The sequence below is a fragment of the Liolophura sinensis genome, chromosome 4, assembly GCF_032854445.1.
Source record: "Liolophura sinensis isolate JHLJ2023 chromosome 4, CUHK_Ljap_v2, whole genome shotgun sequence".
NCBI classification, from domain to species: Eukaryota; Metazoa; Mollusca; class Polyplacophora; order Chitonida; family Chitonidae; genus Liolophura; species Liolophura sinensis.
In genome coordinates this window covers 20228816-20242030 of record NC_088298.1, presented here as the reverse complement: position 1 = coordinate 20242030, position 13215 = coordinate 20228816, and the positions used below count along the sequence as shown (strand labels likewise).

The 13215-nt window shown below is 42.9% G+C and overlaps 1 protein-coding gene across 1 annotated transcript; it reads left to right on the top strand.

Moving 5' to 3' along the window:
• The first annotated feature begins 8815 nt into the window (after window positions 1–8815).
• Window positions 8816–10372, top strand: LOC135464507 (glycine betaine transporter 1-like). Its single transcript, XM_064741931.1, has one exon. It carries the CDS (start codon window positions 8816–8818, stop codon window positions 10370–10372), a length of 1557 nt encoding a protein of 518 aa, XP_064598001.1.
• The last annotated feature ends 2843 nt before the right edge of the window (window positions 10373–13215 follow it).

The following is a 13215-nucleotide window of genomic DNA, read 5'->3' as shown; positions in this document are numbered from 1 at the left end:
CCCGGTTCCTTCCAACCATAATGCTGGTCGCCGTCGTATAATTGAAATATTCTTGAGTACGTCATAAAACGTCAATCAGACAAATAAATAAATTTTAAAAAAAAACCGACTGTTGGTGAACGTGGGAGAAATTACAAATTCCTTGTCAGTGGCCGGGTTTGACTAATATGATGCACATGCGTAGAAGACGTGTTTGCACTGATATGTTTTATATCTGTATTTACACTCAATGTCTATCCAAGTGACAGGATCATAAATTCATATACGTTTGTCCCATATATTGTCCCATATAACTTGGCATTGGCAAAAGCTATACTTAGGCTTATCTGGTATATGTGTATTGATTGGTACTTATATAACGCCGTGTTCATGCATTTTTTTTTTTCATTTGATTGGTGTCTTACGCCGCAGCCAAGAATATTTCACTAATACGACGGCGGTCAGTGTTATGCAGGGACGAAACCTTGCAGAGCCTTGGGGAAACCCTCGACCATCCGCGGGTGACTGTAAGGCCTTCCACGTATGGCCAGAGAGGAGGCCAGCATGAGGTCGACATGAACTTACAGTGACCGCAGTGGTGAAAGGTTTCTAAGTCATTGGCACGCTGTTCCCACCTCTACTATGGAGGCCCCTCCGTGCTCATGCAAGAAGATTTCACTCGCACAACTGTAGATTCATTAGGCTACGGTAAATATACGAACCTGTTGTGTTAGATTATACATTGACTTTACTTTTTCAATGTTAAACATGACCAGACTCCTCGCCACTGGGCCGCTGGGACATTGGCCTCAGCTTAGAGAGGGCAAGGTCACACTATCCCTTCGACCACCGCAAGTGGGAGATATTTTGTGATTGACAGTAATCAGGCCGACGTATTTAGACTTGTTCAATCACGCGTGACGTGTAGTGGACGTCTTTACAACAATGATAACAAAAGTCTGCTGGGATTTGTTTTCCCTTGAAGGCGTCAGTGTTCAATGAACTTCGTCGTATCAGGCAGGATGTGAGCCAGATATACGTACAGGCACTTTTCCGCGCTTCGGAACAACAATGCGTGGAAAAGTACAGCGTTATAAAACCCTCGAAACAACCGGGGAACGGAAAATAGGACTTGAATTAGGACAAGCATGGACTGAAGTAAACCTGCAGCATTATAAAAACAACCGTGTTGAGGGTAATAGGGGAGGGGGGTTGGGGGGGGGGGGGGTCTTTTACATGAAACCCCGTTACTTCTATACAACTCTGTGTTTTATGGTACTGTCAAGTTAGAACTATAAAACACCGTCATATTGTAAAGGATTAACACCCCGTATATAGTGTTCGAAGCACAGTGCAGAAAAAAAATAATAAATGAAATTTTCTGTTCGTACTTCGTATCGACGTTATGGTCGCCGTCGTATAACTGAAATATTCTTCTTTTTACATGGCGTAAAACACCAATCAAATAAATAAAGGTTATGTTCAGCGTGGTTGAGTAGGTTTTTGCAGGACTTTCAATATTATATTAATCGAATCTCCCTTAAAGAGTTTGTGGCCGAGATATTTAGCCTGCGTTGAAATATTATTGTGACACGGATGTGTTTTTGTCTTAAATGTCTTGCGCGTGCTGAGTCAGCCAATGAAAAGTCAAGGTTGAGGAGCACAGGTAGGCATGTCCACGGTCATCAGCCAGAGATGTAAGCTAAACACTGACCACGTATGCAAATTGATCAATGACGTGTGTAAAGTATGGAGGTTCACCTATCAGAAATACACCTCCTCCCCATCCCCCTTTCCCCCACCCCTCACCTCTTGTTATAAATACTGAGGGAGAGGCTATGTGGTCAGTACAACTGCTGAAGACGGACGCGGTTATACAACTAGTTGTAATTACATGGATGTATGAATGTGCCTTGAATGACGCCGATTACCTCCACAGCTCTCTTCCGGAAACCCGCTGAAGTAGATTTTAAAATTGTGATCGTAGATACAGAAGTAAAATTGTATATTTTCCAGGAATTCTTGTCAGTGGACTGTGGTTTCTGCAGTGACTGTACATGTACAGTTTAAACTGTTCGACTCTTGAATAAGGGTTTACAAGCCAGAGAAAGTGTAGGCCTATTGAATGGAGGAATAATATAACTGCTCAAAATGAATTCCACACAGAGCAGTAGTGCGGACCTCCTGAATTCGGGCAGTACGGAAGTTCTTACTCAAGAGGAATACGACCGAATATCTGAGGAGCATTTGAAAAAATGCTGCAATATAAAATGGAAAATAGGCCCGATTCGAATCGAACTAAATCCCATCGTCACCATCGCTTCTGGACTCCTCATTTGGGGTCTAGTGGCTTGGTGCTGCGCGGACCCCATGGGTTCGTTTGAGGTGTTGACCCCAATCATGTTGTGGATTACCAGAACCTGGACCTGGCTTTATATCGGAACTCAGGATGTCTGGGCGCTGTTGATTATTGCCATTTATTTCTCGAAATACGGCAATCTAAAACTGGGCCGTCAAAATGAAGAGCCAGAATTCAGCGATGCCGCCTATTTCACCATGTTGTTTGCGGCCGGGATTGGAATCGGTCTGTTCTACTTCGGAGTGGCAGAGACGATGTTTCACTACGAACCTGGTGAATATGGAAACCGCTACTGGAACAGGTAAGTTTTACAAACTCGTACATTTAATATACGTGAATGTGTGTATATATATATATATATATGTGATTAGAGTTTTACGTTATACTGAACAATTTTTCCAATCATATGGTACGGCGTAAAACACCAATCAAATAAAATCAATCATATGACGACGAGAAGTCATAAGATGTGTGTGCATATACTGTGTCTTCATGTATCTGAGCGAGTCCATGTCATCAAAGTGCTGCCGCCACTGAAGTGTTAAGATACCAGGCATGACACCCCGCACAGCCAAATTATACTGACACCGAGCCAACCAGTCCTGCACCTAATTTCTCAGTGCTGAGTGTCCAGAGCAACAAGTATTATTTTTACAGTCCTTGGAATGACCCTACTATTCGTAAATAACCTCCATGGGGAGTTCTAAAGATGACGGTGAACGCTTTAATTGTTAGGCCCTGGGCCTATGTGCTCACAGTTTCATGACGAAAATAACTTTTTAAGACCATAGTAAAGCTCAAAAATTTCCAGTATAGTTTTCTTCTGGCCTACCCTGTATGCGTATAGAGTGCCAACGTAAGTGGTTGTATGCGATGGCCGGAGGTTGTATACACTTGCAGACAGTTGTATACGCTGGCTAACAGTTGTATACGCTGGCCGACCGTTGTATACGTGGGCCGACAGTTGTATACGCTGGCCGACTGTATACGGTGTATACGGTGGCTGTTTCAGCATCCATCTCCTCGATGTGTTCCTTTTAAGAGCTGCCCTATTAGAGTACTATATATATTTTCACCAACAACAAATGTATATTTTCAACAAATTAACATAGACAATATCGTCGTCATATGACTGAAAAATTGTTATGCAGGACGTAAAACCCCGAGCATACATTAAAAAATACACAAATTTTTTAGCGTATTTACAGCGCTATATCGTCGTGCTGACTGGTAGGCAGCCGTTCCGTTTGTTCGTATATGCTTGGCTGCTATGATACAAACAAAACCTCTCTTAGCGAACTGTCATATTGCCCGTACCACTTCAAAGTGTGCAATGAAAAAGTTGAATAAAAATTTAGCCTTCATTTATAATAGCACGCATTGCACTGGGTGTGTGAGCGGTTTACAGCCACAGGCGCACGCGTGATGTTGATCAATACGCACGGTATGACTCTAAACATGAAGCATGTATACGCCATTGCCTTAACCTGAGGCCTTATCTCACATTCACTAAATAAGAGGCGTGTCTTTTAAATTATGTTTGGACCAGATCACTCTTTCTATTCCTACAGACTGTACACGTAACTCCTTTCCAAAGCTGAAATGTCTTCCCGGCGTACAGTAGTTGTAACGTTTTCACCTGTCGACCGTTTTTAGTAGAAAGGTACAAGTTGCAACAAATAAATTTAGCTTGTCCTTTATTTTGACTCAAACAGCTATAGTCGGTTCTACAAATTTCTCTGTAAGGCGTGAGATTTGTCAATCGGCAGTATTTCGGTGGTTCATGCCAGGCACTCGGTGTGGGTATGGGGGCGTTTGACATCCAGCGCACCCCACCCCCTGCTTCATCACTACCATGCCAATCCTCACACCACTGTAGCGTGCAGAAAGAATTAGTCTGCAAGTTCACGCTCCTTCAGGTGATGTTGCATCTGACGCCCCTTGGCACCCCACCTAAACCAGAGCCATAGAGGCGTGATGTAATGGCGTGTATCACCCACTTAAATCTTTATGCACGTCCCTTTAAAACCGCCTTTATCTCCCCCCCCCCCCCCCCCCCCCCCCCCCCCATCATCGCTGCATTCACCCATTTCCTGAAATGTCATCGGTTCTTTCTTTCTGTCTGTCAACTGCCCTTGGCTATAATATCACAAATCACTCTACCGGAGCAGACAAACCAAAACCGGTGCACACGAATCAGTCCATTATGTCGACGTAAGACTAACTTTCTTTCAGTCATTGCCCGGGTGTTTACGCCCCAGGAGTCCTTTTCCAACATGGGTGACAATAACTACAATAACCCAACCCAACCCCTACCCCCATTATTGTCACTCTCTTTTTACCAAATGTTCACACAACACACCTGGGCCAGGAAGGACTGGGCACAAATAGCGTTCGTGGTTTTCGTTTTGTGAATTAGCCTTTAAATATAATTAAGGACGTACAAACTAGAGAGTAAAACCAAAGCAGCGATGGCAGAGTGCTAGCTGGCAAATGCTCAAACCTGACGAGGGCTCTTGTCAATTTCGGTATTTCTATTCAGAAGTCTGGCACGAGCGGCCGCAGTTCCGACAGAACGTTGCAAAATTGTCATGAACAAATGAGTCACAATTTTGCCTGCAGTGTATTTGTTTATTTTTATTACACTCAATATTTCTTTCGCTCTCATACCACTGATCAAGTTCACAATAACTGTGACATTTTCGTGTCGTTTTGCACGCAGACCCCTCATTAAATGAATAGCTCATTTTAGGCGGCATGTACATGTTAGATCTTTAGTTACAAGTTAAATATTGAACTTGTAATGTGTAACTTCAACCTAGAATATGTAATCTAATTCAGATTTGAAGTTAAAAGTTACAACTTATAACATCTAACTGAAGGTCTCGAATTATTTTGGCTTAAAGCCACATCGGCAATATTTCAACCATATTGTGGCGACACATGTTAGAGGATAGGATATCAAAGATTTGACCGACAGATCGAGCAATATTGTGTAGAGATGTTTAGGGTCTGAATGCAACACACCAATGAGCAAACTACAACAGTAGGCCTAACCTATTAAACTAATCCATCATGGACTATGCTCTAGTTAAATTTTCCGTTTTTTAAACGTTAAATTTTTTTGCCAATCTTCAGAGCCCTGTTGTTCAAAAGTGTATTAGCTAATACTGGTATTCAATTACTTTTGTATTTAAAGTTTAGCCAAATTCAGCAGCAAATATAGTTGTCCAAAGCCAAAGTATAACAACAGCAGACTTATATTTAATATATTGAAATTACACAATTATTTTGGGAGTAAGCCCTAAATTGAAGATTTGGGTTAAAGTTTAATCTGATATTAAGTCTCAACATAGTTTTGAACAACTGGGCGCTAGTACATTTCCCGGATGTCACGCTTCACTGGTATGTGTCATACATCAGTGTTGTCATAAAATCATCCCTAAGTGGCCGTTCCCTCCCACCCCCAACCCTACTCTTCCCTCCCTCTAATTTGTGATCTATATAGTCACGGATGAGTGCCTTGACAGATACTTGGTCATTATATCTACACTTGGCTCAGTCACTTACCTGATTTCGGCTGAATGGGGCGAACGTGTACCACATGTATGCAAATGATAATCACACAGCCCAGCATTCTAGCCACTCACAAACGTATTCCGTCTCCGGAAATAACACTTTTCCGTGGTCGGACAGGTCACAGGTCTTATTTTAGTTTTTAGTGGTTGTTTTCTTTTCAAAGTTGAGGACACCTTAACATATCATTTTGATGATGCAGGTAATTGAAATCTTTGCCTACCCGTGGGAAGCTCGGCTCCGTTTCATCCCATCACAATGCCGACCGCCGTTGTATAAGTGAAATATTCTCGAGTACGGCGTAAAACAAAAATAGAATAAATAAAAAAAGCTAAAGTAAACCATGAAGAAGCGTCAAAGCCCGTAATCGTAACTAGTTTTCAAAAACAGCCATAATACACTAGGTCCCAAAGGAATATTTAAGAAACAATATATAAATATTAAATAGAGCCGTTAAGATGCAAGAGAAGTAGCAGTCAGACAACCACTTACATCTGTCTGTCGTCACACTGGTTTTATTTTCTATGCTGTAGCTTTTGTATATTAAGTGGTGCAGAGACAAACTAAGATTTGAATCGACAAGTTTTAACGTGGATTTAAATCATCATATTTCACAGCATACAACAAATATTACCACTTATATTATTATTTATTTGAATGGTGTTTTACGCCTTACTTTGGTGGAGGAAATCCACGACCATCCGCAGGTTGCTGGTAGACTTTCCCACGTACGACAGGAGAGAAAGCCAGCTTGAGCTGGACTTGAACTCACAACGGCTGCATTGGTGGGAGGCTCCTGGGTCATTGCGCCGTGCTAGCGTGGCAACCCCCTCGACCAAGGAGGCTTCCAACAAATATTACAAGGCGAGACGAGGCGAGATGAGATATGTATTCGCCACTTGCAGGACCTATTGGCATTATACTGTCCAAATAAGTACAACTTCATACTCAGCATGGGCATTAATCGCTTTGTCATCAACGGTGGCGTGTTGAATTAGATCAACACGTTGGATATAACAGCTGTTGCAATTAAAACGCAAATGAGGTGAAAATTTTGTTTTATTTTCGGCAGCTTATATAGTGTCACGGTACACGATTGGAATACTGTTTTCAGTCATTCGTCTAGAACATTTCTTGCGGCTTTCCAACATCGTTGAAAATATTGACTGCTCCTCTTAGCATGATTCCGTCCATTTTCGTATTTTATACGTTTTCTTAGCTTTTTGACCGTCTGTGATAAACGTCTTTGTGGACAATGGCCTTTGCAAGTATTGACTTGAAGGTCTATTTTGGTTGACGGCTGGTTTACAAATGTCTGTTTGGACGCAAAAATGTGTCAAAAAATTATGATCATGGATGTCTATACATCCCCTAACCTCGCTCCTGAAGAATCCATTATTCCCCTAGACTGCGATATGTAAAAAGCAATTAAAGGTATCGCCTTCAAGTCGGGGTGGGGCCTCCGTGGCTCAGGTGAGTTGCGCGCTAGACTAACGTTATGACCCAGGAGCCTCTCACCAATGCGGTCGATGGGAGTTCAAGTCCAGCTCATGCTGGCTTCCTCTCAGGCCTTACGTCTGGCAAGTCTGCCAACAACCTGCGGATGGTTGTGAGTTTCCCCCGGGCTTCTCCCACCATAATGATGGCGTTGTGGTATAAGTGAAATATTCTTGAGTACGGCGTAAAACACCAATCAAATAAATAAATAAATCAGTTCGAGGTAGTGCCTTATTGTTGAGACGATTGTTTTGTATTGCTTTTCACTGAACTCCAAGATTATTGTCCTGGGCCATCTTATCTTTTATCCTTTTGTCTATAACCAATTAATGCTGAAAGCAAAATATATTCTTTCAAACATGCTCCTTGGGACAGCCTGTAAGATTATCAGCTTGTTTAAATTAATACTTTTCTGCTTTGACTTTTATGACATATTCGCATGTTGAATTAGATCGCCACGTAGGATGTGTGAACAGTTGCAATCAAAGCGCAACTGAGACATATGTTTTGTTATCGACAAGTGATATTCAAGCATGGTACTCGATTTGAATACTAATTTCACTCAATCGCCTACTTTGGGTCTGTTCAACATCAATGAAAGCTGTTGACTGTTTCTCTTTTGTCCTTTTTTGTACTTAACATAGTTTCTACTTAGTTCTTTGGTAGTTTATGTTAAACATCGTTTTGGGGAATTCCCCTAGCGATTATTGACCTGGAATGTCCTTATTGGTTGACGACTGGTATACGAATGTCGGTCTGGACGCAGAGCTTTCTGTTATTAGATTCTGTACGACCATAACTCAACAATTACCTTTGGAATTAATGAATGATGTACAGCACATTGAGTATAATACCAGAGCGACCGTAAGTGGGAAGGTCTGTCAGCAACCTGCGGATGTTCGTGGGTTTTACCCGAGCTCTGTCCGATTTCCTCCCACCATAATGCTGGCCGTCGTCGTATAAGTGAAATATTCTGGAGTACGGCGTAAAACACCAATCAAAATAAATAAATAAATAATACCAGAGCAACGACGACACTGTGATAGTTGGCAATTAGTCACACTAACCGGTGAAATACGACCTCCTGTCAAGATCAAGTCATAGATTTACATGCAGTTCGCTTTACCTTAGCTTCATAACTTTCTAAAATGCTAAACTGAGCATTCCTTTCTCATCTGCAGGTATTCGGACAACCAGAGAGCGCAGGACGCCATCAATCTGACGTACTTCCACTGGGGAATTCACGGCTGGATTGTCTACGTCATTATCGGTATGCTTCTGGCTTTCATCTGCTACCGGAGAGGTCTGCCCATGTCTGTAAGATCCTGCTTCTATCCGATCCTCGGAGAGCGAATTTTCGGCTGGCTTGGAGACCTGATCGATACACTCTCCGTAGTCTGCACGATGTTCGGCGTCTGTACCAGTCTGGGTATCGGCGCCATGCAACTCAACACAGGTCTTCATAGAATGAACACGAACATTCCAATTCATGTGAACACGCAGATCATCATCATCTGGGTCATTACTCTGATGGCTACAGCTTCAGTCGTCAGCGGTCTCAAAGTCGGCATCAAACTGCTCAGCGAAATCTGCTTTCTCATCGGCAACTTCATCATGCTTATTTGGTTGTTCTACGACGACACGTGGTACATGCTCAACGCCGTTGTTCAGAGCGTCGGTTATTACTTTCAGAACATCATCGGCTTAGGGTTCCATACGGACGCTTTTGCTCAGATGAACAACGCTCCCGATGGAAAGTCCGCTCCAAACTGGCTCAACGACTGGACCATCTTCTACTGGGGCTGGTGGATCGCCTGGGCTCCATTCGTCGGCATGTTCATCGCCAAGATCTCCCGCGGTCGAACCATCAAACAGTTCATCATGCACACCATGACCGTCCCAATACTGTACGTTTTCCTCTGGTTCGGCATGTTCGGAGCCGCTGGCATCAAGATGGAAAGAGAGGCCGTCCTAGCCAATATCACCTGCGATTCTGAATTCGGAGGAAAAAATTCCAGCGCATCATTCAACGGGTTGTACCGGTTGTCTTGCAGAGCCTCGACGGACATGTGGTTTGATCTAATGGAAAGTTTCCCTGCTCTGTATCCCTCCCTGGCTATCATCTCTCTCATCGGTATCATCCTCTACTTCGTCACCAGCTCAGACAGCGGTTCTCTCGTCATCGACAGTTTATCAGCCAATGGACACCCAGATCCTCCGCGAACGCAGCGAATCTTTTGGGCACTCACTGAAGGGGCATGTGCCACGGGCCTGTTGGTGTCCGGAGGAGACCAAGCTCTCAAAGCCCTCAGGGTTGTCTCCATCGCCGCCGGACTCCCCTACACGATTGTCCTGAACTTCATGTGCATCGCACTTTGGCGAGTGTTACAAATTGAAGGAGGAGACCTCGACCCGAACGGACCTACTTTCTCTCACGATCTGTTCAATGTATTTGAAAATGCCAAGCGGTTTACTTCATTCTTAGTATCCATCATTGCTCCATGGTTCCATATAGGACGAGCACACTCCATAATAACAAATTCCAGAGGATGGATGAATATGTTCGTTCTGGCGTTCCTCTTCTACGCGTCAGTTGCCTTGGTGATCTTGGAGGCGGCGTATAGCGGTCTTGCCTACATCGGCGCTGCGGTGTACTTCGGTTTTGCTGGAGCCGCGGCGAGAACAAGGATACAGATGAGAGAGGATCATGGGATAAACGGAAATATGATTGAGGACTATTTCGCCGTTTTGATTCTGTATCCATTCGCCGCTCTTCAGATGTATGACCACGTGTGGGAAGGCATGGACATGGAGGAAATGAATGGAACGTCTCAAGCCATGACGGATTTACCACCGAAATATGGGGATACTCAATACGGTCTTGAAAATGACGGTTATCAGAATGGAACCGAGATAAATGGTGGTAACAAAGAGGCCGAATACGACAACTCAAAGCTGTGAAAGTAGTTCTATACTCATAAACCTGTACACACACACACACACAGCATTTGTCTCCCCTTTCCAAACCATACGTATTCCATGATCTTTGCCAGGGTATGTTTTGCATGGTACATTTCCTTAAATATTTGAAAGGTTTGATGCGCATATTGGTCACACAAATCCGTTGTTTTTAGTGCAAACAGAATGCAAGTGTTTTATCCTGTTATACTTTAAGCTATTTATTTTTTCCTGAAATATTTTTACAAAGTGATAGATCTCTTTCCAGTTTTGATCTATGGGCTGTTATTATCCGAATTTCTAGGTATCGGTTTTTTGTCATCAACACAATTATTTGGCCACCGCCCGTCATGAATGAAAAAAACAAAGAAAAACAGAAAATTACCCCCCCCCCCCCGGCATTCTTTGGTAATACCCTTTTAAGGAAAAGTGTATGTTAACCTACTTTTCTTTTTTTTTAAATACTGCAGTCCAAGTTAATCATTACAAGTCCTGGGCTCCAGATTTTAGCTAAAAAGACATATGAATCTGTTTACTGCGGCCTACCCAGTGTATAGTATGGTACAAATAATGGGTCGCCGTGATGAAAGATATAACAACCTGAACGTTACACTGAAGGCCGCATAGAAAGTTTGATTGACTGTGTTGTTGTTGTTGTGCATTTCACGTGAAGCCTTCCCTATATTCACGGTGGGCCGGTATATTTATACAGTATTGGTAGAGCGACTGTCATAGCTGCATATTTTTAGATGTGTATTATATTTTAATATTTCTGTACGCTACCTACATTACTGCAATATAGTTTTATATATTTTTTAAGTGCTCAAGTGGATGTGTAAACGTGTAATGATGTTGCATTTTAATGAACAGAAAACAAATTTTTATTTAGAAAATAAATACTGTTTAAGACATTAATAAGTTTTCTTGTTTTATTTTTGTCCTTTGTTTGTCTTGCAGTTGACAAGTTGTCGCCTGTGTTCCTTTGGCTTCTTAAAATTAAATAGTTAGATTTGTACGTTAATGTCTGTACTGCCTAAACTGGAAAGACAAAAGAAATCGCCCTTTTCCACCTCGGTTACGTATAAACATAATGACTAATTCCGAATTACTATGTCGTTAATTAGTGTCTGAGTCTGGCGTCGCCGGGTGCTCCGGAATGGACATGCCCCTGGCCGGATGCCCGAAGATTGCCCCGGAGATTGCCGGGTCCATGGCCGGGTGCTCGGAGGTTGCCAGGCATTTCACCTAGTGTTCGGAGATCGCAAAGCCCATGAGTATTCAGAGGTTGTCCGGTCCTTCGCCGAGTGTTTGGAGATTGCGAGGCCCTTCGCCGGGTGCCTGGAGTTTGCCCGGCCCTTTGCCGAGTGTTCAGAAATTGTCCAATTGTCAGGGTCTATGGCCGAGTGTTCGAAAACTGTCCGGCCCACGGCCGAGTGTTCAGAGGTTGCCCAAACCACGGCCGAGTGTTCAGAGGTTGCCCAAACCACGGCCGAGTGTTCAGAGGTTGCCAAAACCACGGCCGAGGGTTCGGAGGTTTTTTTTTTCACTTCTTTTTTCTTTGCCAAACGAATAGAGCTAACCCGTACCGACCTCTATATATATACAGAGTATATGTATTTACGTTTTCTTTATGAGCAGTTAAACTGGAGATGAGTAAAGATTCAATGGCACAGAAGGTGTCGGCAGTCTAGTCACTCTCAAAGACGCACTCTTGTTATTCTCCATATAAAAGATTCATGCCTGTCACGTATTTATCAGTCACTATATCGAGCAACAATGCAAGAACACTGTGGCAGTTATGTATGGATGAAGGCACACCTTTTGAAGATTCATTGCTTTCGTTGCCTTCGTTCCATACCCGCATAAATTAACCTAACCTATGTCAGCCCATGTATAAAACATGTATTAATGTCAGTATTCCCAGGCCAGATACACTCAAAAAATTATTCTGTTAAGTTTAACAGAAAGTCTGTTGGCTGAAAAATGCTAGAAGGTATTCTGTTATTGTATAACATAATACTATGTTATATTCAACACAGTGTCCTGTTGGTGTTATAGAATCGTTAATTTGAATTAATAGAATATATGTGTTATATTAAACAGAATAATTTACGACAATATCAGAATACATTCTAGTATCGCCCAGACAACAGACTTTCTGTTAAGATTAACAGAATTAATTTTTGAGTGTGCCTACCTAACTATCAGCCCACCAATCTCCCAACCTATAAAACCTCCCAGCCACCCAACCGACCAACCACCCAACCGACCAACCACCCATGTGTTTCCATGTTTTTAAGGGTTGTACATGTGTTCCCAGTTGTGCTTGTGTCTTCATGTGTTTACAAGTTGTACATGTTTTAAGGAGATATGCGTGTGTTGTATGCATTTAAGGGTACGGTAATGGCTATGTTTCCATGCTTATAAAACATGTACATGTATTCCCATCTGTTCCTGTCCACTGCCGTCTGTTTCTGGAATAAACTATTATACTAGAAGCGGTTATGTCGTTAAGTCAAAAAAGAAGACAGTGTATTTCCCAGTTCCCATCGAAATGCTCAGTGGGGCCTCCGTGGCTCAGTCGGTTAGCGCGCTAGCGCAGCGTAATGACCCAGGAGCCTCTCACCAATGCGGTCGCTGTGAGTTCAAGTCCAGCTTATGCTGGCTTCCTCTCCGGCCGTAAGTGGGAAGGTCTGACAGCAACCTGCGGATGGTCGTGGGTTTCCCCCGGGCTGTGCCCGGTTTCCACCCACCATAATGCTGGCCGCCGTCGTATAAGTGAAATATTCTTGAGTACGGCGTAAAACACCAATAAAATCAATAAAATCAATAAATCGAAATGCTCA